This window comes from Podarcis cretensis (assembly GCF_951804945.1).
Source record: "Podarcis cretensis genome assembly, chromosome: 1".
Lineage (NCBI taxonomy): Eukaryota > Metazoa > Chordata > Lepidosauria > Squamata > Lacertidae > Podarcis > Podarcis cretensis.
The window spans coordinates 136,280,745-136,305,827 of record NC_137170.1 but is presented as its reverse complement, the minus strand read 5'-3'; the positions used below and the strand labels follow the sequence as shown (position 1 = coordinate 136,305,827).

General features: G+C 42.9%; 1 protein-coding gene across 2 annotated transcripts in view; it reads left to right on the top strand.

Annotated features, from left to right (window-relative positions):
• SLX9 (SLX9 ribosome biogenesis factor) overlaps positions 1–24,355 on the top strand; it is a gene marked incomplete at its 5' end in the record, with an annotated part of 35,211 nt that extends 10,856 nt beyond the window's left edge. For both annotated transcript variants that reach the window (XM_079983220.1, XM_079983221.1), the window contains 4 exons: positions 11,584–11,652; positions 15,183–15,336; positions 20,520–20,585; positions 23,672–24,355. In XM_079983220.1, the coding sequence (XP_079839346.1) occupies positions 11,584–11,652; positions 15,183–15,336; positions 20,520–20,585; positions 23,672–23,798 (416 nt within the window). In that variant the 3' untranslated portion in view covers positions 23,799–24,355. The remainder of the gene's footprint in view (positions 1–11,583; positions 11,653–15,182; positions 15,337–20,519; positions 20,586–23,671) is intronic.
• Between the last annotated feature and the right edge of the window lie 728 nt (positions 24,356–25,083).

Here is a 25,083-nt window from a genome sequence, read left to right as displayed (position 1 = left end):
AAGCTGCCCTGAAAGCATTTGTGATTAAAGCATGATATGGACCTTTAAAATAAATCCCTGCAGTGCTGTTGATTGCTTTTATCCTCACATTGTAGGTTGGGTTGAGTAGGCAAAGAAGAAGCCCAACGATTGTAGACCATGCTCAGTGAACCTGAAGAGCTCACTGATGGGGGCCGGGAAAGAAAGCAGGGATGGAATGGGGTGGCTGGAACATTGAACAGACGCGTTCTCCACCACAGAATGTTATTGCAGGGCCCCATGTGTGACATATAAAGCTGAAAGGGTGACGTCCAGTGTTGCATGGATGGATTTCCCCTTCCTTTCCCCCCAGTCTCCTGCGTCATGCACAGTCTGCTCCAGAGGGACCCCTGGCATGTTTGGGGGCGGGATATGCTGAAATGTTGAGTTTCATCATTTATTTTCTCTTGGAATACCTCTACCCCAAGGTTTGTGCACTTGGGGGTGAGAGGAGAGGAATCCAGTGTCTGGCAGAATGTATATCAGTTTCGGGTTGGCACCATTTGAGACAGAGAATGTTAGAGTATCAGATGAGGGACTGATATGGGTAGAGAGAGACAGAGAAATGGCTTTCTCATTACATTACAGTCATACCTCATGTTGCATCCGCTTCATGTTTCATCTTTTCGCGTTACGTCCTGTGGCAACCCTTCCGGAACGGGTTACTTCCAAGTTTCGCCTCTTGTGCATGTGCAGAAGTGCTAAATCACGCTATACGCAGAAGCGCCAAATCGCACCGTGCACCTGCGCAGACACAGCACTTCGACTTGCGGACATTTCACGTTACGGACAGGCCTCCGGAACGGATCCTGTCTATAACATGAGGTACCACTGTACAGAACACATCCTCAAGTCTCCCCATCTGTGCCGTGAAAAACTTCCCTTGCCGTATGTAGAGATCCCAGAATAGAAAATAGATTAAAGCTAAAGGAGTCCCTCCAGCTCCAATGTTGAGAGGCCTGAACACCCACCCACCCAGGCTCCTGTTTCAGGCTGCTTGGAGCCCTGAAGAGGAACACTCCTAGAGGGAATGGTCAGCAGAAGGGGTGAACTAGGAATAACTGCTCTGCAAAGTGATTTCGTTGGGGAAAACAGATGTTCTGCCTAAGGACCCCATTTGCTTGAGTATTTTGCAAAGAAAATATACCTTCCCTGAAACTTAGCAGTGCCGCATCAATGTGCAGGGAGTACTCTGCACATTTTGTTCTATTCTTTTAAATCCTGGCTGGCACAGGCTCTGCCATTCACTTCTAAAGAAGTGAATTGTCTAAGGCTAAATGGCCTTTCTCTTAAGTCAAACAATGTGGGATTTTATCTCTTCATGGGGCAAATGCAGACTCTGCAGCATTCAGTGAAAGCTTTTTGATGGTGTCCCAATCTGATTTCAGGTTGATTGTGCAGATTCTATTTGGAAAGCAAGTTCTGTGAGTGAGATTAAGGGGTGTGCCTAATCTTCTTTGGGGATTTATTTTATGTAGTTATTTCACAACATTTATATACTGCTTGATTTATATTCCCCTTTCCTGTAAGAAAATCTAGAGGTGGTTTGCAAAAAGGTGTTTTTTTGTTTTTATGAGAAGAAGTTTTGAATGGACAGGTCATTCTTGACTACATTGTAACTGCCTGAGGAAATGAGATACCAGCGTACTCAGTTGACCTGCATAGAGAAACTGCTGTATGTTTGGAGGTCAGGTGGTAAGCGGATAGGAAGGTCAGTTTAACAGAGTTCAAATCAATTGGCTTAATTACTATAGAACTGATAGGTTTTGAATTATGTATGGATGCCTCCTTGGAAAGCCACAAGAGAGGAATGAAATAAGGCGGGTGGAGTTGCTGTGGGCAACTGCTTTCGTTCTGGAGAGTCAGACTGACCCCCATGGAAGAGCTATAGGCATTGTAGGCCATCTGTGTGGTTTGTGCCAAGTGGTCATCCTAAATATTCAAGAAGGGGTGAAACAAGAATGAGACTGCATCTCAGATATTTAATTCTCAGCTAGCCACAGTGTGTACTGTTTCAGGTGCCTATGGCCTTAAAGGAGAATAGCAAGCTCAAACAAGAACCCAAAACTTGGTTGTTAGAATTCATTTTTAGTGGAAAGGGGATATGTTGTAAATAACCTCTGCCTCATTTGTAGAACTGGAAATCAGTTGGGTTTCAGTGCCATTGGGTTTGATCACAGCCTAGCAAAGTTGTCTTGCCCCATCTGTCTTGCTTTCCCAACCTCAGAATTGTCCTCCCGTTCATGAGGCATCCTTTAAGGAGGGGTGGAGCCTCCTTCCGACACTTTGCTTCCCATATAGGCAGAGCCAGCAGAGAAACACCCTCCTCAGCCCCACGCCTCTTCCAACCAAGGACAGCGCAGTGATCTCAGGTTACTTACAGGTAGGCAGCATGGATGGTCAGTTTCTCAGTGAACACAAAAGAGGTCTGGCATTGGTTCTCCTCAGCAGCCTCTGTTGGAATACCATTATTGCCCAGGCAAAATCCCAACCCCAATGGAAAGCCTTTTCTATCTCTTTTGGTCTAGGTGGGCCAACTGGCCAGGCTGGTGGAGGTGGATGAGACAGTCCTAAGGCTAAGAATGCTTTAATGCCAAGTCCTTTTTTTAAAAAAGAAGTTTTAATAAGATATAATGCTTTTACATTTAAAGAAATTTAATAGCCAATCTCTTGCCACTTTTTAAACTGAAGAGCAGAATCCTATGACGTTCCAACAACAACTTGCTTTGTGTGTTTATGTGGAGTAGGAGGTAATGCCTGTGTGGAGGGAGCAGGTGATGATGCTTGGGTGTTTAAACATAAATGTATAAAACAGAAGCAGTGACCAAAGCTTCTGAGGGCAGAAAGACCATGAAAACGTGCCTCTTTCCTCTCCGCCCCCCCCCCCCGCCCCCGCTTAGAACCTCACAGTGTCTATGGCAGCAGTGTCTCACACTGAATGTAACTGACCTGTGGAAAGGACTCTATGACTTGAAAACAGAGATGTTGCACGTACCCTTGTTAAGTCTGAAAAACCTTTCATAAAAACAACTGTTATAAAAAAGGGTGAGTGCACTGCAGCTACCGGTAAATCATATGCAAGCACAATATACAGGGTGAGTCTTTTAAAAGAGGCCCCGTGGACCATGTGTACTCTGTATCCATAGGGCCTCTTTTAAAGGACTCACCCTGTATGAGACTGTAGTATGAGCCTGCTGCTTACACAGCAAGGAAGGTCGAGTGAATGTCCTAACATTTCAGTTTCTATGCTTTGTGGTACTTGAGTGATTTTTGTAAAAAGAAACAAAACCTTGAGTCTTTGCTCAAGCTAAAGGCTTCATGAACATGTGTGTTAATGTAGTATTTCAGTTTATTTTTTGTTAAACAGAATTCCTCATACTTTGAAATTAGCCCTCTGTTATTTTCCATATTGTTTTATTTACCAAATGTCACTATTCTCTTCTAAAGAAACTACGCCTAATACTTAATGTGAGTATTCACATAACAGAAGTGAAGTTGCTTTCTCTGTGCAGCTGCAATAGGAACAGATTTCAGCTTAATGTCATGTCAAGTCAGCTAATCTACTTAGAGCAATTTAGGCAGACACAAGGCCATAATATTCCCAGATTACAACCTTTCATCCCTTCATTATTATTTTAGTGTGAATCTGGTGGGTTATTTGAAGCAGTGTGTGTGTGTGTGTGTGTGTGTGTGAGCGCGCACGTATGTGTGTGTGTGTGATAAAATCCCATTTAATAAAACTTAGGAAATCCGCCCAAGGTCAGCTGTGGGGAATGATCTTCAAACATACCACAAAGTGCTCAGTTTCAATCCTCATTTTATATCTGGTTTATACAGTATTCTTTGTTGCAAGCACAGTAAAACTCCTGTTGCTGCCAGTGGTAGATTGCCAGCCTACTTCAGTCACGCCTTCAAAATAAGAAATACTATATCAGGTAAATGATTTAATAATAATAATAATAATAATAATAATAATAATAGGTAAAGGTAAAGGACCCCTGGATGGTTAAGTCCAATCAAAGGCAACTATGGGATTGTGGCGCTCATCTCACTTTTCAGGCTGAGGGAGCTGGCGTTTGTCCACTTTCAGCTTTCCAGGTCATGTGGCCAGCAGGACTAAACCGCTTCTGGTGCAATGGAACACCGTGACAGAAGCCAGAGCGCATGGAAACGCCGTTTACCTTCCCGCCACACCGGTACCTATTTATCTACCTGCACTAGTGTGCTTTCGAACTGCTATGTTTATTATTATTATTATTATTATTATTATTATTATTATTATTTCCCCAGCAACTCTTGGCGGCTTACAGCACATATAAACACATAGTAAAAGTCAAACATTAAAAACTTCCTGATACAGGGCTGCCTTCTCACTCTTGTGAAGTAAATATCCCTGAGATGTAGCCCAAGAACCTTGCTAATTTTGTGTTGACCTTCTTAGGTTGGACTGTGTTGCTTGAGGTCTCCCAGGCTCCCCTTCTGATACTTCTCTTACCCTGCAAGAGTGGACCCAGCTTGCACAACTGAGCCTACTTCAGTAGAGCTCAAGAGACTGGACAATATTGTTTGGAAGGACATATTATTGTTATCATGTTGAGTTGGAAGGGACCATGAGGGTCATCTAGTCCAACCCTCTGCAGTGCAGGAATCTTTTGCCTAACACGGGGCTCAAATTCGCGGCCCTGAGATTAAGAGTCTGCTTCTCTACCAATTGAGCTATCCCAGCTATCACATGGGTCATGCTCTTTCAGCTTCAAACTGGACAAGGTAAACAAACAGCAGGCAGACAGGAACTTGCAGGAAATAGACATTTAGGTGGTTGAAGAAACTATGATATGAACTTATTTCTGCTTTTAATTGTGTTTGTCATTATTGTCCTGCACAGAGAGACATCATTGCAACCAATGAGAGGACGGAAAGACGGGGAGATGTGGTTTAGGGAATCAATAAGTATTGGGCTTCAGTTTATGCTTGGCTAGCCTGTGCAGGACTTATCTGGCCAAAGGCAAATCCTTGATTATGCAAAAGAGGTTGGTTATTTTTTGAGCAATTTAGTTTATGTAAAGTGAGGCTTTGAGTTTGAAACTGAATTTCAAACCAGAAAGAGCAGGGAGTTTTGTAACTTGACAGCCATCTTAGTGCAAGCGCACTCTGAGATTGTTCTGTACTAAGGGTGGGTGGGATCCAGGCATATACTTGCTTCTGCAAGGAATAATGGCATTACAGTCTCGCCCTGTGCTCTCATACTCATTTTTCTGAAGAAGATAATTGAAAGGTGTCTCATTTAGTATAATGTGTCTTCCAGTCTGTTGTTATTGTGGTTACAACTGACACAAATGCTGATGGCATTTTTCTCTGAGATGCCAAGAGGTTGTTACATGAAGCTGTTTGACTTTTCCAGAGCCATGGTACTTAAGCAAGGTGTTGCTGGAGGAGAATGACTTCAATTGTTTCTCAAAACACCAGGCCACTTAAAGAAATGAGCATCCCACGTGCCTGTTCCTTCTGTAAAATAGGCATGTAAAAATGATAAATGTTTGGTGTTTTCCCTCAGACCTTCACCTGTAACCAGAGTGCTGTTGGTGTAAAGGAAATGAAATTCAATTTCTTTTGGAGAAGATGCGTTACGGCATTTAAGGTTAAGTGTACTGAACACTTTGAACTTCTTTTAAGATGCAGTTTTCTTTTCCTCAAAATGAGTGTGATGATCTTTTCTTCATAATTCCTTTCTGTCTTTGAACAGCCCGATAGAGCATGGTTTTCAAATATTTCTTGGAACTAAGGCAAATGAGGATTCACAGGTCTTCTTCCCTATGTTTCTTTTTAGCATTGACTTGCTAGTTTCTCAATTACCAGATTGTGGTTGTGGCCACAGAGTTTTAGGGGATTTGGGTGCACTATTCTAGTCTCCTTGAATTGGTAGGGTGTTTTGGCCTGTGCTGATGCTTTGCTGATCCTCAGAAGGTGATTGGGAGGACTGGAGGACTGTGGAAGAGAAATGGTACCTATCTTCTCTCCTGGGGTGTTTCTACCATTGTGCCTGAACATGGAAATGAAAACTTGAATGATAAGACTGAAGATGCCTGCTTGCAAAGCATTGTCAAGGGTGTGGGTGTGGGTGTGGGTGTGTGTGAGAGAGAGATTGATTTTGATTCAGTGTGTTGGACTTCCCTAGCCTGCCCACCCCCCCAAAAGCCTGAATGTCCCCTTGTAAATCAGAGCAATTATGCTTTATGACTGCAGAGTTAAGCAACTGCTACTAAACAGTTGCTAGCAGGAAGATGTATTCAGTTCCTTCACTCTCACACATACTTTGACATATCTAGTCACATGTCAGCAATCATACTTGAAGATAGAAGGAGATACAGCACTAGAAATATAAGCCATTCAGAAACTTGCCTGGTGCTAAATTGCTCAGATGATACACTGATTCACAGTGCCAGCTTAGGTCTGCTATCGTAGAATAGTAGAAAACTTGGAACTGAAATAAGCAATCTTGGAAATGAAATAAGCAAGTATTTTCAGGCCCCTACTTTATGACTAGACTTTCATTACAAGCATCTACAGCAGTTTCTGCATAGTCTTGTACAGGGGTACTTCTGGTTGCGAACAGGATCCGTTCTGGGGGCCCGTTCACAGCATGAGCAGAATGCAACCCGCAGCAGCACGTCTGCGCACGCACTGGTTGCGATTCACTGCTTCTGCGCATGCGCGTGACATCATTTTGCACGTCTGCGCATGCGTAAGCGGTGAAACCCGAAAGTAACCCTTTCCGGACGCAGCCTGAAAAAACGTATCATGAAGCAAACGTAACATGAGGTATGACTGTATAAATAAGTGTGCATCCCTTGTTTGTTGGTACAAAATGGTTGTTGGCCACAAGTTTGCTGGCCGACTGATTTGCACAATTGGGGACTGAATTATGGCAATAAAATACAGCAGTTCTTAAATTTCTTGAGTGTTCCTGTCAGTACAAGACAGCATTCTGTCGTAGGCAGCCTAAGGCCCATGGGCCAGATCCAGCCCAATCGTATTCTCAGTCCGGCCCACGGATGGTCCTGGAATCAGCGTGTTTTTACATGAGTAGAATGTGTCCGGCTCCCTCGGCCAATAAAGCCAGATGAGCGCCGCAACCCCAGAGTCAGTCACGACTGGACCTAATGGTCAGGGGTCCCTTTACCTTTACCTAGAATGTGTCCTTTTATTTAAAATGCATCTCTGGATTATTTGTGGGGCCTGCCTGGTGTTTTTACATGAGTAGAATATGTGATTTTATTTAAAATGCATCTCTGGATTATTTGTGGGGCATAGGAATTCAGTCATCCCCCCCCCCAAAAAAAAAAATAGTCTGGCCTACCACAGGGTCTGAGGGATGGTGGACTGGCCCATGGCTGAAAAAGGTTTCTGACCCCTGGCAAAGAGTCATGTGCCATCTTAAGGCTAAAAAGTAGTTGTGGCTTGAGCTTTTTGTAAACTGGAACCTACTTTGTGTGAGAGAGGGGGTGGGTGTGGGTGGGTGTGCCAAAAGCATTGCATGTTTTTCATTTGAACCCCTGTATCTGCTTGGCTTGACATTTGGCAAGGTTTGCATAGAGCTAGAGGGGGAAGGGATCCCTTTTCAGAACCTCTTGTCTAGCCTTTAACTTGTCTAGTTTTTAACTGATTGACTTGTCATCATAAATGAGCAACTAAGGACTTCACCCAGGAGGATGAGCTGCCAGAAGAGTGGTGCCACGTTCAGCCTCTCTTCTGACAGCCTGCAGCATTTCTTTGCTGGGTGTGGAAGAAGATCTGTTGTCTCCTCCCTGCCTAGCGCAGAATCCAAGCAGACAAGGGATAGAAAGGGCCCTCCTGTGGCACCTCATTTCATTTCATCTCTGTTGTGAGCTCCATCTCTTTGCCCAGCACAGAAACCAAGACGGCTCCTGGTGGAGACATGGAGTGTTATGATGCTGAACCTGCAGTGGGCAAAACTCCCTCTTATACTTCCAGTGTAGAAATCAAGAGGGCTGGAAGTGGAGGAAAGAAAGAAATGCTGCCAGCCTGCTGCATTTCAGTGCTAGATGAGCTGCAGGTGAACCTCCTATGCATCTAGCATAGAAAAACAGTGGACTGGTGGCAGAGGGAGAAAGCAGTCGGTGCTTTTGCCAGGAGATGGATGTGCAGCAGGAGTGTCATCTTCACACAAATCCAGCTCAGGATTGGCAGTGGGATGTGCAAAGGAGGAAGGGAACACTATTTTTTTATTCATCTGCTTTTGATACATAAAAGGCCCTGGAAAAGCAGGGAGGAGTGCCCAGCTAATGAGTAAAAAACAGGTTGTTTTTTAAAAAAAAAGAAATTGCTGTAACGTTGGGGAGTTTATTTACAAGGCTTCTTTATTCTTTTAACGAATTAGTTTCTTTTGCAAATATTGAATAGCATAACTAGTTGTAGTCTCCTAGTTGCAGCAGGCTATGGTTTTTATTCTGTTGCATAGTTGTTGTGAAGCACGCTGACTTTGCCCTTCACAAATATCTGGCTATGCTGGATTAGGATCTATGCTAAAGCATTCAACGGGGCAGATTATAGCTGAGGTGCACAGCTTGGAAAATCAATATGCTGCTAATGAAAATGCTCTTTCACAGATATCGACTGAAAGTACGGGTAAGCCTTAGCAATCCTCAAATGCCCTCTGTGTGCACATGCTGGCTGTTATAAAAAGAGATATAGGGGGGGGGGGACAGAGAATCCAGAAATAATACCAGGGGCAGGGGAAATAAGGATCAGGAGGTCCCACTCAGTCTCCCTCTCTCTTTTAGGTTTTGGAAAGGGTAATGCAGGGAACTTGTAGCCCTCCAGACCAACCATTGACCGGTCTAGATGGGGCTGATGGGAAATGGAGTCAAAAGTCAGAGGTTACTTATCCCTGGGGTAGTGTGTGAACCCTCTCCCTGCGCTGGATTGGGGTGTTCAGTTGCATTGCCGCAATCTGTCTTCCCTAGCACCCAGCCTTGCTCTCCCCTTTTAAATACAGTTATTTCTCTGCCCACATGGGGTGCTCCTGAGTAAAGAGAACTCATCTCTTACTTATGGATAAGCCTTGTCTGGCTGCCCAGCTAGCTGATGTTGGGGTATTCATTGATGCTTTGCATAAAATAATCCTGGATTGACTAAACATTCAGCATTTGCCCAACAGTTACAAACTACACGTTCTTTTTCCCCCAAATTTTTTTTATTGGTTTTCACAATATTATAAAAAACAAACACACAAGACAAACAAACAAAACAAACAGATCATAGCCTTATTGAAAATTAGTTGTTAACTTTGTTAAGTGATTTCCTCACTTCCCCTTAGTTGAATTTCATTGCATGTCCTTTTAACGGTTTTCCAAATCCCAATTTTTATGAAATTTAACTTAAACATTAACATTCTTAAATCTTCACCTTATAGAATTCAACATATTACTTCATCACTTAACATAAATAAAATCCTAAGCCCATTAAGTATCTGCAAGCTATTTCCAGTTAATTTAGCTTAACAAATTTAACTAAATAATCATTAAATTTCTTCCATTCTTCCTGATACTCCTCCTCCTTCTGGTCGCGGACTCTTCCGGTTAGGTCAGCTAGCTCCGAAAAATCCATCATCTTCATCTGCCATTCTTCTATTGTTGGTAATTCTTGGGTTTTCCACTTTTTAGCTAACAAAATACGAGCAGCACGTTCTTAACTCCTTGCATATCAAAATAAATTTTATTCTTTTTTTCCACCTCAACTGATGAATTTTTTTTTAATGTTTTAACTTTATTCTCCTCTTTAACGTTCTTAACATTAAGAAAATGTGATGAGATATTAACTGAAATGGGTTTTACACGCAGCATTCACTGTGACCAACCTAACACCACAATGTGCAACTTACAAAGCAGAAATGTGTTGTCATGTGTGTCATTCAAACCTCTCTTTAGGACTCTCATATTTTCCTCCCTGATAATTTAACAGTTAGTGGGGGAGCAATCCCATGCACAAGAAACTGGCATAAAGCAAGCCGGTGTAAATTAAACTGGAGTAAAGTTAGACAAGAGCCAAACTCTCTTCAGCAGCAGAGCTGCTGCTCTGCCTGGGTTTGGCAGAGGAAAACAAGCCTTCAGAAGAGTGTTCTGTGCTGGGTTTCTAGGTCACATGACTCAGCTGAAGACCTCACCTCTGGTTCTGCCCACCCACTCACGCCACTGGAGTGCCCCTTTGGCGAGGCTTCAACCTGCCCTGGCTCAGCCAGCTTCAGCCGGGATGAGCAAGTCATGTCAGTATACGTACGCTGAGCCAGGGACTTAACGTCAGAAGCAGTCGTTTGTGGTGAAAGTTTTCCTAGGGAAACAGTTAGGGCCAGAGGTGCCAGCTTGCAAGGGTGTTGGCAGGGGCACCAACATCATGTAGCTGAGCATCATGCCACCCTCCCTCTTTCCCTCCTCCTCTGTTCCGGGAGAAGCTTCCAGGGCTTTGGGAAGGAGGCGCCAGACACTAATACTTTAATACTCCAATTTACTGGGAACATTCAAGGGACTATCCTAGTCCCTCTAGTTCACTGACCACACGCCGCTGGCCAATAGAGAGTCCAGGGAGCTCCATTGCATCCTGCATTGCTCATCTCAGAAGCTCTTTCCATAGGATTGCCCCCAGAACATTCTCTGTGTACCATCATGCCATCAGTGCAGGGCATCTTCCAGAGTTTTACGAAAAGAGACAGATACCTGCCCTCAAGTAGCTTGCAGTCTGAAGACTAGATATAAAGTTACCTTTCTGGGTTAATTTTTGGTAACTTCCGCCCTGATACATCAAGAAACGTGTAGACTTTATATTTCAACTGTGGACCGCCACACCCTTTCTTGAACCTTGTGGAGCCTAACCCTACAGGAGGCAGGCCAGTCCCCATTGGCTCTCCATAGCTAGGCTGTAGAGCTGGGCTCATTGGGGATGAAGACGGGACGGACCTTTTTGGCTCCATGGGCCACATCCTTACCAGGATCTGCCTTGTGGGCCAAAGTGGACGGGATGGCAGGTGTGCCCTACCTGTCTAAATCCCTTTTGTTCCCATCACAGTGGCTCTGGGTTTAAAATAGCACTAACATAAGTGCACTGCCTTGTGTACCTTTTGGATGAACTTGGGCCTAAATGCATAGAAAAATGAAATACTAAATTAGCAAGTTCTGAGAAGGGGAGCCTCTTTATTCTCTCTGAGGTTTAAATAAGGTTGTTAACATTGCAAGTCTGCTGTTGTAATCGATCCTATAGGTTTGGCATTTATAGCTATATTCTCTCCTAAAGTGTACAATGAGAACAGATGGTTCACCTACGTATTTTCTCACCTCAACATGATCTTTGGAATGTTTTGATGGTTTTATAATGCCATGTTTTCTCCTTTTCCTCCCAATTGCCATTTTCTGTCTTGTTTTTGTGAGCCTGCTTTTGATTTCTGTACAGTGGCTAGCATATTTTAGGCACTTTTATCAATAATAAAGGATAGTGATGACAGATTTACTCTTTTGAATGCCATTCATTTATTGTTACATCTGTTTGATTTTTCAGGTGAAGATGAAAAGGTACTTTTGCCTAAGAAAGAAAAAATGAAGCTGCGAAAGGAGAGGTGGTTGCAAAGTAAGTCTTTTTTTGATGAATCCTGTTTTCACAGAAGACAGCTAACTCTTCAATGCTTAGACTTTTACCTAAGAATATTCTGTGCAGTAGGCAAGCACCTGAAAATCTATATGGGAATCCACCTGACCGGAAGCAGTTTCAGATGCTCCCTGAAGCTCTGTTGGCTGATTGCTCAAGTAATTGATAAGTTCAGCAGATGGCACTCGTAATACTCACAGTTCTTCTAACTTTGCTGAATTATCTAACAAGTAATAGATTATCAAAACTCATGTACAATATTTTTAAAACAGGGTTAGACAATCCAAAGTGAATGTTATTTCCAGACTTACAAGCACTAGGAGCCAGAGAAATGGCTATATGTTACATGAAAAGTAGTTACATATAAACTCAACAGTTGCAGATTTTTGAAGTCACTTCCCATGGAAGTGAGAAAGGAAAAGTAGATGTGCTCATAGAGCTGTGGACAGCCTTTCTCTATGGGTCACTGTATGCTCATTTCACTTTTAGTGGCTAAATTTCCAAGGGTGGTGGTGTTGAGGAACAGGAGAATTCATGTAAGCATTGATAGAGAAAAGCAGCTGCCAGTTCTAGGATCAGACTTCTCTCTTTGCCTTCAGAGGAATCTACAGAATTCTTAATAGGAATAAAACTAATAAATGAATCTAAAGAGAACCCACCCACATGACACGCATGCACACACACACAATATTAAAAAAGAAAGTTTACTACCCCAGCCTTCTCCCTCCCAACTTCTCTTCTTTCCCAACCTTAATCCACCTATAATATTTGGGCCTCACGTTGAATAAAACTGATCTGTAGAAAAGATTCAATGAACAGAAAACTGAGACACTGTATGTACTTTTGTAATACAAGAAAATCTAAATAATAATAGTAACAACAACGAAAATTAGTCAGAACCTGGTTTACACATGACTAATTATTGCATGAGGATTTAAAATAAGTTCATAGGAGACTTGTTCAGATCTTGCAGGATGAGATTAAGAATAGACCTTGGGCTTGCATTCTTCTTCCTCTGCTTTCTTCAGCTCAGGAATGAATTATGGAACTAGTCAATCCCATGTTTCTCTCCCAGTGGGCTTATTGCATCCTCCTTTCTACCCCACTTTCCTTCTTTGTGGAGCAAAGATATCTCAGCCTTAACCTTGTCATACATGAGGATACCTCGGGTTCATGGTGAGGAAATGAGGGCACAGGAAAAAATTATAGAATGAAAGGTAAAATCCTCCCTGCTCTGTGGTGAGGCTGTCTTTTGCAAGGTTCAGGCTGAATACTCACAGAGGGTAAAGCTCTGGAGTTGCTTCCACAGCAGCCAGACTTAGGCCAATCCCTATATAAGAGCAGCACCTGTATTCCAGTTGCAAGCTCTGCCTTTACTGAAAGGCGCCTCTTCACCTGCAGGGGCCCAGGCCACCCCAGCGGTCTCTTAATCCTATGGGGCCAGGGAAATTGGTCACGTGGATGCTTCTGAAATAGGGTCCTCTGAGACGTAGTTCTCTTGTCACAGATACTTTAGTTGATTGCAGGGGATTGGACTTGATGACGCTTCCAACTCTCCAATTCTCCCATTGGCTCCCATTGCAGAAGTGTTTCTGCCCTTGCTTGCAGTTCTTTTTCTGATTCAGAGCCTCCAACCTTCATCCCTTGAAGAAGGTGAATCTGCCTCTAGGGCCATGACACCTCCTTAGATTTGATTGAAAAGTAAAAAATGGATATTCTCACAGGTGTGGAAAGAAACATGTGAAAACTGCATTATTAGGCCCACATGAATAATGTTTCCTGTTGTATAATAACAGGGTGTTCACTTGAAGGAATTTAATTACACATTTGGTAATGATATATGTTTTTACTTCAACAGTTACTTGTCTATAAAGCAGATAATTTTCCTAGTATACAATAAATTTCACTTATACAGAAAATTGTTGTTGTAAGATTTAATCACTTGACTATTGAATATATTTTTGTTATCTTCAAAAGCTGACTTCATGCAAATGTACGTATTTTGGGATTAATTTGCTTTCTGCCTGATTTCTTTTTTGAAGAGGAGATGTAGATGCCTTTTGCCCTCCCCTTTTTTGTTTCCCAGCTAGGAACTGAAGTTCTTCCTAATGGCGTAATAGAAATTATTCAGGTTATATTCTATTCCAAGCAGTGGTAAATCATATCAAACTAAAGCCAAAAAAGATGCAGTTTCAGCCACTAGAATCACAGGTAGAATGTCTCTGTCCTTAGAAAGATTTCATAAGAAAAGAATTCAGAGTCAGGTATATCTAAGCCTCATTTCTGGAAAGCTTTGAAGTACCGCAACTTCATAGTACTGGACCAAAAACAGGGGTACTGGTGATCAGAATGCATATGCTCTCCAGGCAAGAGAGCCCATCTGAGGTGAAGTATACACGTCCACATTTGTCACAAGCATCTGAAAAGGCAAACGTTAACAGGACAGCCAAAAGAAACAAGGATGTTGTAAATTCCAGCTCCAAAGATTCCAATGAAGGGCTGAAGAGATCTAACCACGTTGAAAGGATTGTATCTTCTGAATCACTTCTGAATCTGTAGAATCTTATCTTACTTTCGAGCTGAACCATTCATACTAAGGAGATCAGAGGGACACTGTGACCTCTTTGAATCTACGTGATAGTGGGTTCAAAATGGGCATATGTGGCTTAACCATCCCCTTCCCTCTCTCGTTACAGCAGAACGGGTAAAGTTCATTAACTCCTTATGCTGTGCACTTAGGTAAATTATACTGGATCTTACATCTGAGTGAACCTGGAAAGCTTCCTTTGGTGCTCCGATGCCATGCGACTCCTTTTGTTCAGTTCTGTAAGCCCCAACCCCGGCTGACTGAATATTTCCAGTGACCAGGCTGGGTCACTGCATTCCTCCCTCTCCTGTTTCACTCTAGCATTGTGGCAGAAATAATGTTATTGCCTCAAATAATATTTCAGCTAGTAATTAGTCAGTATGGATAGTTACCCTCATGGGTCAAGCAAAATATTTTTTCCTAAAGAAAGAATGATGGAACTATGACAGGACCCTGTAGTTAATAAAAATGGACTTGAAACAGACTTCTCAGACATAAGACTTTAAAAAGTGGTAAAGACATTTTAAAGATTCAATTAACAGAATTTAAAGTATACTCCATGGGTAGGCAAACTAAGGCCCAGGGGCTGGATCCGGCCCAGTTGCCTTCTAAATCTGGCCCGCGGATGGTCCGGGAATCAACGTGTTTTTACCTGAGTAGAATGTGTCATTTTATTTAAAATGCATCTCTGGGTTATTTGTGGGGCCTGCCTGGTGTTTTTACATGAGTAGAATATGTGCTTTTATTTAAAATGCATCTCTGGGTTATTTGTGGGGCATAGAAATTTGTTCATGCCCCCACCCCCAAATATAGTCCGGCCCCCACAAGGTCTGAGGGACAGTGGACTGACCCCCTGCTGAAAAAGTTTGCTGACCCCTGGATACTCGCTTAACAATTGTTTCTCCCTCCTGCCCCTGTTTTTCAGAAATAGAAAATATCAAGCTAGCAAAACAACAACAAAAAGCAGAAGCAAAGCGAAAAGCTACCCCGGTAGTTGGAGATATGCATCCTCTGATGGACGCTCTGCCTGAGCTCTCAGACATGGTAGCTGTCAGCAAGTTCTGCAGACATCCTAAAATGTAAGTTAAGTGCTGCACACACAATTTAGGTAAGCTGAGGTGGTAAACAGACTTTGAAATTGTTATATTGGGGTCTAAAAGCATGAAGTTATTTTCCATCTAATTTTTTATATTCATTAGGGTTATAGAAATATGGCTATTATATACAGTGGTACCTTGGTTCTCAAATTTAATCTGTTCCGGGAGATTGTTTGACTCCCAAAACTGTACGAAAACCAAGGCATGGCTTCCGATTGGCTGCAGGTTTGTGGCATTTGGGAGCCAAAACGTACAAGTTCCAAGGCGTTCGAAAACGAAGGTACGACTCTATAGCAAAGTAAATCCTGGTGGAGACCTTACATTTCAGTTTTTACTAGCTGCCACTGAAAGTCCTTGTGGTTGATTTCTTGCATCATTTGAGAATCTTCTCTTATTTGAATAGTCATGTTAACTGCCCTAGGAAGCCATGGAAACCTTTGAAGGTAAAGGAGAAAAGAAAATTAGTTATGATGCTAAGTATGTGAAGACCAAGATTTGCAATAACTGAGCACTGAAGGTAAACATGATGCTTAGAAAATATTTGCAAGTGGGTACAATGAAGTTGCTCTACATCCACACAAGATTTTCATTAAAAGTTCACTTTCTCATGATCTTGTCTCAGAACAGGAGTTCCATTGACCTCTCAGTTCCTAATTCTTTTTACTTCATAAATAGGGGCTAAAATTAAATTCTCGACACAGATTCATGTTTCTTAAGAATAGATTTTATTGTAAACTTTAGAACTGGCGTGCGAGAGGCTTTTGCCTTCCTGGTGTTGTGCTCCATCCACCTTAGAGAGCTTGCTCAATGATCAGGGATGGTGGGAATATGGCAACTTCTGGAATGACACGGTTCCTCAGCCCTGCTCTAAAATGTCTTGTCATCAGACTTGGTTTAGGCATGTAGCCTTTCTGGAGTCTTCAGTTGTGTGGCTTTCTTGCTGTTGTAACTCTTTAATAGACACTCTGTCCTGTGCATATCTATATCTATATATCCTGTCCTGTGTATATCTATAGAGGACTCTTCCGACTGGGCTCAGCAGGACTTCCCCGCTTGAAAAGATGTTTAGGACTGCTGCCCTGTCCAAGTGCCTTGCACTGTTAGCATGGGAAAATCTTTCTTCCTTTGATTTACCACAGAATAAGGCATTTTAGTACTGACATTTTGAGAAATGCGGTCTTATTCAGTGGTTGAGTGAATTCACTTATGTTTTTTGATAGCTTGATATCCAGTGGAACAATTTTCAGAATACTTTCAAATCTAATGGATTGTTGCTTACAATTTACAGCTGTCTGAGTTATTTTGTTTATATCCCCTCTCATTTGCTTTCAGAATTAAAACTTATTTTGAATAGGATAGCTTCTTACATTTGGTTATTTGTTATGCTTTTCATTACAATGTTAATATTAGAAAAATGCTATGTTAATACTTAAAAAGAAGAGAAAACAAGAAAAAATGTACATTCAACATAACACAGAAAAACATGTAGCAGCACCTTGTCTTCAAAGTTATTGTTTGATAAATGTATAAACAAAGGCCGTCTCTCAGAAAACCTAGCAACTGGTTTCCTAAAATAACTCATTTTTGAGATGTCAACTTACACCAAAAAAAGTTTGCTTGTTTTTTGTCTGCTTTGTGTTGGATTTCCTCTGGGAATTGTGTTACGGTTGGCTAACTTCGAAACAGCTCAGATGCTTTAAGCCAGTAGATCCAGGGTATTGTAATTTATTTTTATTTATTGCATTTAAATCTTGCTGTTTTCTCCAAGGATCTCAAAGTGCCATACATGTTTCTTCCCCACAACAGTAACTGGCTTAAGGCCATGGAGGGAGTTCCTGGCCAAGAGGGGATTTAAAGCCTGTTCCCTTGGGTCACAGTCCAACACATTAAGCACTCCCCACATGGGCTCAGGGCAGGAGACCTCTTTCAACTTCAGAGCCACATTCCCTGCTGGTCAACCTTTCAGGAGCTGCATGCCTGTGGGGGTGGGGCCAGAGGCAAAACATCAGCTTTGCACAGGAGGCGAAATGCTTCCGTTGCAGTTCAAAGACACATTCCAGGCAGCTGAAACTCCCAGGCAGGAGTGGCCAGAGGGTGTGGGACTGAGGGGGCAATCTGGCCTTGGGAGAGTCCCCAGGGTCAGATAGAGAAGCCTGGAAAGCCATGTTGACCCCTAAGCCGGAGAGTCCTCGCCCCTGTGGTGGGGACTTAAAGAACGGCAGCAATCCTTCCTCTAATGTGCATTTGACGTGTGTTATTCCAGCCATGTGCAGCTGAAGGCAGGCTGGTTAAAACTGTGCCAGTCAATCTCCAAGCAAGGCAGGGGAGCTGGAAAGCTCTTTTTGCACTGGGCAACCCAAGCAGACCTGGTGCAAAAACATTTCTCAAGCTTTTGGCCTTTCTTGGAGCTTGACTTACGCAGTTTTAACCAGCCTGCCTTCAGCTGCGCATGCCGTTCTTTAAGTCTTGGCACGCCTGCTCTGGGAGTGCGGAGAATGCTCTCTGTGTCCCTCACCCACTAGTCGGGGGGAGGGGGGGGCCAAGGAAGTGACTCTAGGTGAAAGCATGACAGGAATCATAGAATCATAGAATCATAGAATCATAGAGTTGGAAGAGACCACAAGGGCCATCGAGTCCAACCCCCTGCCAAGCAGGAAACACCATCAGAGCACTCCTGACATATGGTTGTTAAGCCTCTGCTTAAAGACCTCCAAAGAAGGAGACTCCACCACACTCCTTGGCAGCAAATTCCACTGTCAAACAGCTCTTACTGTCAGGAAGTTCTTCCTAATGTTTAGGTGGAATCTTTTTTCTTGTAGTTTGGATCCATTGCTCCGTGTCCGCTTCTCTGGAGCAGCAGAAAACAACCTTTCTCCCTCCTCTATGTGACATCCTTTTATATATTTGAACATGGCTATCATATCACCCCTTAACCTCCTCTTCTCCAGGCTAAACATGCCCAGCTCTCTTAGCCGTTCCTCATAAGGCATCGTTTCCAGGCCTTTGACCATTTTGGTTGCCCTCCTCTGGACACGTTCCAGTTTGTCAGTGTCCTTCTTGAACTGTGGTGCCCAGAACTGGACACAGTACTTCAGGTGAGGTCTGACCAGAGCAGAATACAGTGGCACTATTACTTCCCTTGATCTAGATGCTATACTCCTATTGATGCAGCCCAGAAACAACCTTTCTCCCTCCTCTATGTGACATCCTTTTATATATTTGAACATGGCTATCATATCACCCCTTAACCTCCTCTTCTCCAGGCTAAACATGCCCAGCTCTCTTAGCCGTTCCTCATAAGGCATCGTTTCCAGGCCTTTGACCATTTTGGTTGCCCTCCTCTGGACACGTTCCAGTTTGTCAGTGTCCTTCTTGAACTGTGGTGCCCAGAACTGGACACAGTACTTCAGGTGAGGTCTGACCAGAGCAGAATACAGTGGCACTATTACTTCCCTTGATCTAGATGCTATACTCCTATTGATGCAGCCCAGAATTAACAGGAACACTACAGGTTTTATTTTTCAAAGGATGGAGACTCTTCCCCGCACCCCTTTCAGATTGACACAAACCCTATTCAGTTTTCTCTCCAGAAAAGATTGTGCTAAACAGTCATGAAAAGGAATGAACTTCAGAATGAAATGGTCAGAATCATTTTAATGTGGGCAAGGGTGGGGAGAGATGTTTAAGGTTCATAACCAAGCCCAGAGGATCAAGTAAAAGTTCTACATTCCACATTTAATTCTTCTATTTAGAAGCAGCTACTAGTTAGTTCAATGTCTAGAAAGTGATTGCTGCTCCTTGCTTTGCAGTTGTAAATCCACTTTGCAGTTCCTCCTTTGTGCAAGGGCTGTTCTGGTTGCTCACAGTCTGAATCTGTTGCATGTGCTATTTAATCAGCACAAATTTTTAGAGGATTACAGTTATTGCATAAATGAGGAATTATACTCCCAATGATTTGTCAGCTTTTAGTCATAGAAGATCAGATTCTCCAGAAATGTGATCCCCTGCTGGGGATAAGTGCATTCAATTGAGGTTTTATTCTGATTTATAATGAATGAAGTCTGCAACATGTAATGAAACAAGGATGCCTTTCATGATGAATAAATAAAATTGAGGAGGCGGGCATCCCAGCAGCACATCACAGGCACTTGAGGCAAGTTTCCACAAGTGGCACAGACATCTGTATATGGGCATAAGTCTTATTTCTTGGGTTAGTTACAGGTCACATGCATTTGATCTCAAAGAGAACTTTGGGTTAACCTGAAGTCTGATAATACATGGATTCAAATCTGTAATGAGAAGCTTAGAGAGTGGTCTTAATATAGTCTTATTCAGGAATAACGTGTTTCACTTGGGATTACTTCACTAGGAACCGATGTTTTATGTTTCTGGAAGTAACGAGAGCAGTGCAATTTGCTTTGAAGGTTTGGAGCAAGGGGCTGCCGTCCTGCAGATTTTCTGTTGTCTCTTCAGCAATTGTAGGCCGTCTTCTCCTGGGTGATGTGCTGGCTTCCTCAGAAGACTCTTGCTGCAGAGCCATCCCAGAGCATACGTGGCGGGGGGGGGGCGATGGCAGCCTCCTTCCAGTGCCCCCAATTTTTGAGATGCCAGTTTTCTTTCCCACATATTAGAGCTGTAAGTTCTCAGGGGAGGATTTCATCTCAGCACTATTTTAATATAGACATTTTTTAAATCATCAGACAGTAGTTTTGACAGGTTTGTGCTAGATCATGAAAGAATGCAGTTAATCACTAAAGTATGTATTTATAACAGTGAGTAACAAAGCAGAAGACACAACATTCTCACGGCAAATCATTTTGGCTTCTGTTGCTCTGACATGAATCAAAGGGTGCTGCTGCTGCAGCCTTGGCAGAAGCCAAAATGTTTTGCTGTAATAATTTAACATCTACTTTGTTAGCTGCTGTAGTTTATGAGAGAGAAATAGCAAATTCAGAGTTTGTAGAAGGACAAAAAGTCCTTTGTAAAACCTCAAAAGTCTCTGTGGCCACAGAATGCTAGGTAAGTGCAGGGGGTGGGGTTTGAGAAGGGAAGGGGCCTGGAGTGGCTGGAAGCCCAAGCTGAAGGTGCCGCACACGGCAACGTTTTTGGCAGGTCTTTGGTGTCAGTACTGTTCTCAATTAATACTTAGTTTTTGTTTTCTTCAGCCCAGCAAAGAAGATGCTGCTGACTAACTTCTGTCAGATGAAATCAACCCAGAAACGCCAAGTCTTGTGAGTAATGGTGGAACAGTCGCAAGAAGCCCTTCTGGGCAGCAAAGTTAAAACCTGTCTTGCCTTAAAATAGAAGAAGATGCAATAAGGGCCAGTGATGTGGCTCTTCTTCACCATAGTGTTGTCAAGTCATGCTCCTCTGCGCAACCAGCAGCAGAAACAAACTCTAAAGTAGCAGCATGGACACCATCCCATAATTTCTGAGGAACTCCGCTGCCACCTAACCATCCCAGCATCCCATGTTGGTGCCTTCAATGCACAGTGAAATGTGTGGGGTTGCTCTCGCTCCCCCCTCCACTTCTTTCCCCAGATAGGCAACTGCACATCCCCCATCCAAGACCTCTCATCCTTAGCAAGTGAAAATTAAATCCTGCAGAGGGCACTTCATTACAGAAGCAATTTCATATTGCTTCTCCTAAACTTCTCTGCCTCTAAATCACAGCTCCCCTTTTGAAAACAGCAGCTGAAGAGACACCATGGTCTCTTGCTGGGTGTTGGGATGTCATCTGCTTCTTCAGAACCTTCCATGCCTTTAGATGTCGGACTGAGTGAGTCCCTCCTGCTGTGCTTTTGCAGAAGCAAGAGGTTTGGGCAAGTCCATTTGTCCTTGGGAAGTTCTCAGTCTGTGTCTCACTGATCTGATGACTCACTTGCCGGGGGCCAAGGGCTCTGCTGCATAAGTGGGCTTTGCTAATGCAAAATTTGGCAATTTGCCTTGTTCCTCTTGGGTATTTTTGTTCACTGATTGCAGGGGATAGGGGTGGGCACTTCCTAAGAATTTAGCCAAGGCAGCGCCAATATCCTGTTCTCTTCTCCCCCCTCCCTCTTCTGGCAGAGTTCTGTAACCTTAGTTCTGTTTGTGCCAGAGAAAAGTCGACAGGTCAGGAAAATGATTGTACTCACCGACGCAACACCATCCTGTTTATCCAAAGCAGCTAATTTGGGAAATGATAATGTTATGCATGCAAGAGGAATAAAGGCTAAAATGTTAACTGAAAAAGACAAGGCATTCCAGGTCCCAGAGACGAGGGCTGTGTTCATAAACTTTTATTGCCCTAGCTAAAGGACAACAACAAAAGTACCAACAACAAAAGTTGGTTCAGACCCCAATTTGGTTCTTAGGAATGAGGAAAAAAGGAATCATGTTCTCCCCTGATGTTTTGTGAACAAATGTTCTGAAAATTGTGAACATAAGAGAGCTTACCTTATCACTGGATAAGAAAACTGGCAAACTGCCGTGAAATAGGCCCACCATTTTTTGTGGAGGCAAGGGGGCTTTCGAGGTAAAATCAGTTCCTCTGATGACAACTTTGCCCTGTTAGTCACAACGATCTCTCAAGTAACTCTCCCAGTGCGGGTGTTTCTTCTTCCTTCCCTCAGCATTCCACCCTGGTGTTTTCCTTATATGATAAGCTTAGTTTTGCTTTTAGCATGTGCTTGTCTGCAGTCACTTTTTGACATCTGAATTGCCAAGCCCCACAAAGTGCTTCAAGGGTTACAGATCCTACTTCACCTCCAACAAGCCCCAAACCTTTTTGAGGTGCCACACTTCATCTTGGATTCAGGATTTGTCTGAATTCAGTGCACACCCCTACTGGATAGCACATATACTCCTTGAGAGGCTTGCAGAATTACAGAACTGCCCTTAGCTTCAGTAGAGCTGCCCAGTAGTGTTGTTTGCATAAACACATGTAGCAACTGTATGCCAGCCTAAACTCCATTGTGCCTGGCTAATATAACTTGGATTCTTGCAAATTCAAGCGAGATATTATAATGAGAGCACTGGAGGTAGGATTGTGTTTCAAATAAATCCGGAGAGCTCTTCTGCTCAGAGACATACCGGTAGCTCAGAGGGCCCCATATTTCCTCTCTCCCCCCGCCCTTTTAAAAGTTTAAAATGTTAAGCTTTTCTTGGCTTATAAGGCAGTTAAGCACTGCAGAGCCCAGAGCTGATAAGACCCTATCCAAGACCATCTTCATTTCCCTATAAATTAACAAATGCACATTTTGGGCAATTCTTTAAATTTATTGCTACACTTTTGCTCTTCTCTCTGTGAAGAATGCTATTGCCAGATACAGTGGTACCTTGGGTTGCAGTGTGGTTTGCATACATTTTAGATTACAAACATGTCAAACCCAGAAGTGCATGTCCTGGTTTGCAAACTTTTTTTGGATTACAACCCCCCCCCCTTTTTTTTTTGGGATTACGAACAAATTTTTTTGGGAGGCCCCATTGGCAAAAGAGCGCCTTGGGTTACAACCTATTTTGGTTTACAAATGGACCTCCAGAACGGATTATGGTTGTAAACCAAGGTACCACTGTACATGACACACTCCTGATTTTATGTTACTTTTCTCAAGCCACCCTAGAAGCAAAGCCCTGGTTTACAGTCTTTCATCAAGTAATTCACATTCAAAGGAATAGGATGAAAGGTCCTATTTGTGAACTCCTGGTTCTATGCTCTGCACAGCTGCAAGGAAAGGGCTCTGTCTAAATAAACTCAGACTGTAGTGGGTATGTTATGCTATTCCCATAGAATAAGTTTGAGTCGTTCAAGGAACATGGAAGACACACTTGGATATGAGCATCTTCAGGTGTTGGGAGTCCTGCTGTTCCCACGTGACTCTTCTTCGTGAGCTCTCTTACACTGAACCCCATAATTCACACAGCGGATGTGCCTAGACGACACCCTCTAGTTTATGCCTTTTTGTTCCCTAGGGTGTGCTAGAAGTTCAGTCACAGCCAGGTTAGGTTAGCCCCACCTGAATACAGTGAGTGACTTCACTCAAGGACTGGTAGTACAGTGGTACCTCAGACGTCGAATGGAATCTGTTCCAGAAGTCCGTTTGACTTCCAAAACATTCGGAAACCAAGGCACAGCTCCCGATTGGCTGCAGGAGGCTCCTGCAGCCAATCAGAAGCCGCGTCAGATGTTTGGGTTCCAAAGAATGTTCGCAAACCACGGCGTTCGGGAGCCAAAACGTTCGACTCGCAAGTCATTCGGGATCCAAGGTACAACTGTACTTTTAACTTGCCTCTTGTAATGCTAGCCTATCATCTGATGCATTTTCTCCCTTTTTTCTAGGATGCAGGAAGTAGCACAGTTTCACAAGACTATATCGGATCCTTTGTTCAAAGCTAGCCCTTTCACAGTCCTTGGTGAGCATCTTTCCAAAAGACTGCAGCTGGAGAGGGAGGGAGAGCCATTCTGACATCATTGCTGGGACTGTTTGAGAGCACAAGAGATTGGATTCTCGCAAACATACTGCATGATGACCTTACATGCCCAGTATGCCAGCATAACTTGCAAGAGTCCACAGGATTATGACATTCAGTGACCTTGTTTTCCGCCAACAGAAATAAGGCTGCCAAGACTGATGATTGCCAGTAGTAGCTGCAAAGCTGTCTGCTGTTTTGCTAGAAGCTCTTGGGGATTGTTCTCGATTCCCACTCTGTGCTATATCACACACCAAATGTTGTTTCTCTTTTCTTTCCATAGTTCCTATGAAGTATAACATCCTCTCCTCTAGGAGTAATGCAGCATTTGCAGCATTCTCCTGAAATTATATTTAATAGAGATTAAGTCTGTTCCTGTTTCCACGAACAATTCAACTGAAAAATATCTGTTCTTGTTAGTTTTTGATACTGATTTGGCCGGTGCACAATGTAAAGTTTAGTTTTTCTACATAATAAATATTTCCCCCCGTAGTATGATGTTGTAAGATAGCAATAATAAAGGGAATACCATCCTAATTTTTCAAATGAAAAATGATGAGTTGTGAAACTGACATAGGGACAAATAGAAGAAGATGCCTTCACCCTGGTATGGTTCCCGTTTATCACATACCTACTCCAACAAGACAACAAAAAGAATCTGCTGTCAGTATACAAATCAGTCTGCCTAACCTGACCCCAAAACCCACACACTCACACACAAAAACAAATCTCACTACAGACAACCAACCACACCCTAGGCCACCCCAGCCTCTTACCACCAAGGAAATACAACAAGCGAATAGTAAGAACCCACACAAGTGACACTGACACAAAACCCCACACATACACTAAGTGGAAGAATAGAAGCATTGCCACCCGACCCCACCCCACTCACCAATCCCCTCTTTTCCCCTCTTTTCTTCCTAACCTAACACGAATGTCTCACAACAAATAAAACTGATCTGTAGAAAACACAACTTGAAAAAAGAGACAATGTATACATTTTTGTAAACTAAGAAATCTTTAATAGTTTTTTTAAAAAAACGAAACAAAACTGGAGAGTGTGTTGTGGTACAGCGGCACTTGACCATCCAACCTGTGCTAATGGTAAAAGAATAACTTGGGTGGGGGAGCTTTACTCCTGCAAGCTCATCCACCCAGGTATTTTTAATGCAAGCCAAAGTTGACATCCTCTTCAAGGACAAAGTCCTGGAAAAAAAAATCAGTTTTTCACACAGACATAGCATTCAGCTAAAGCACCACCAGATTTGATTTGATTTC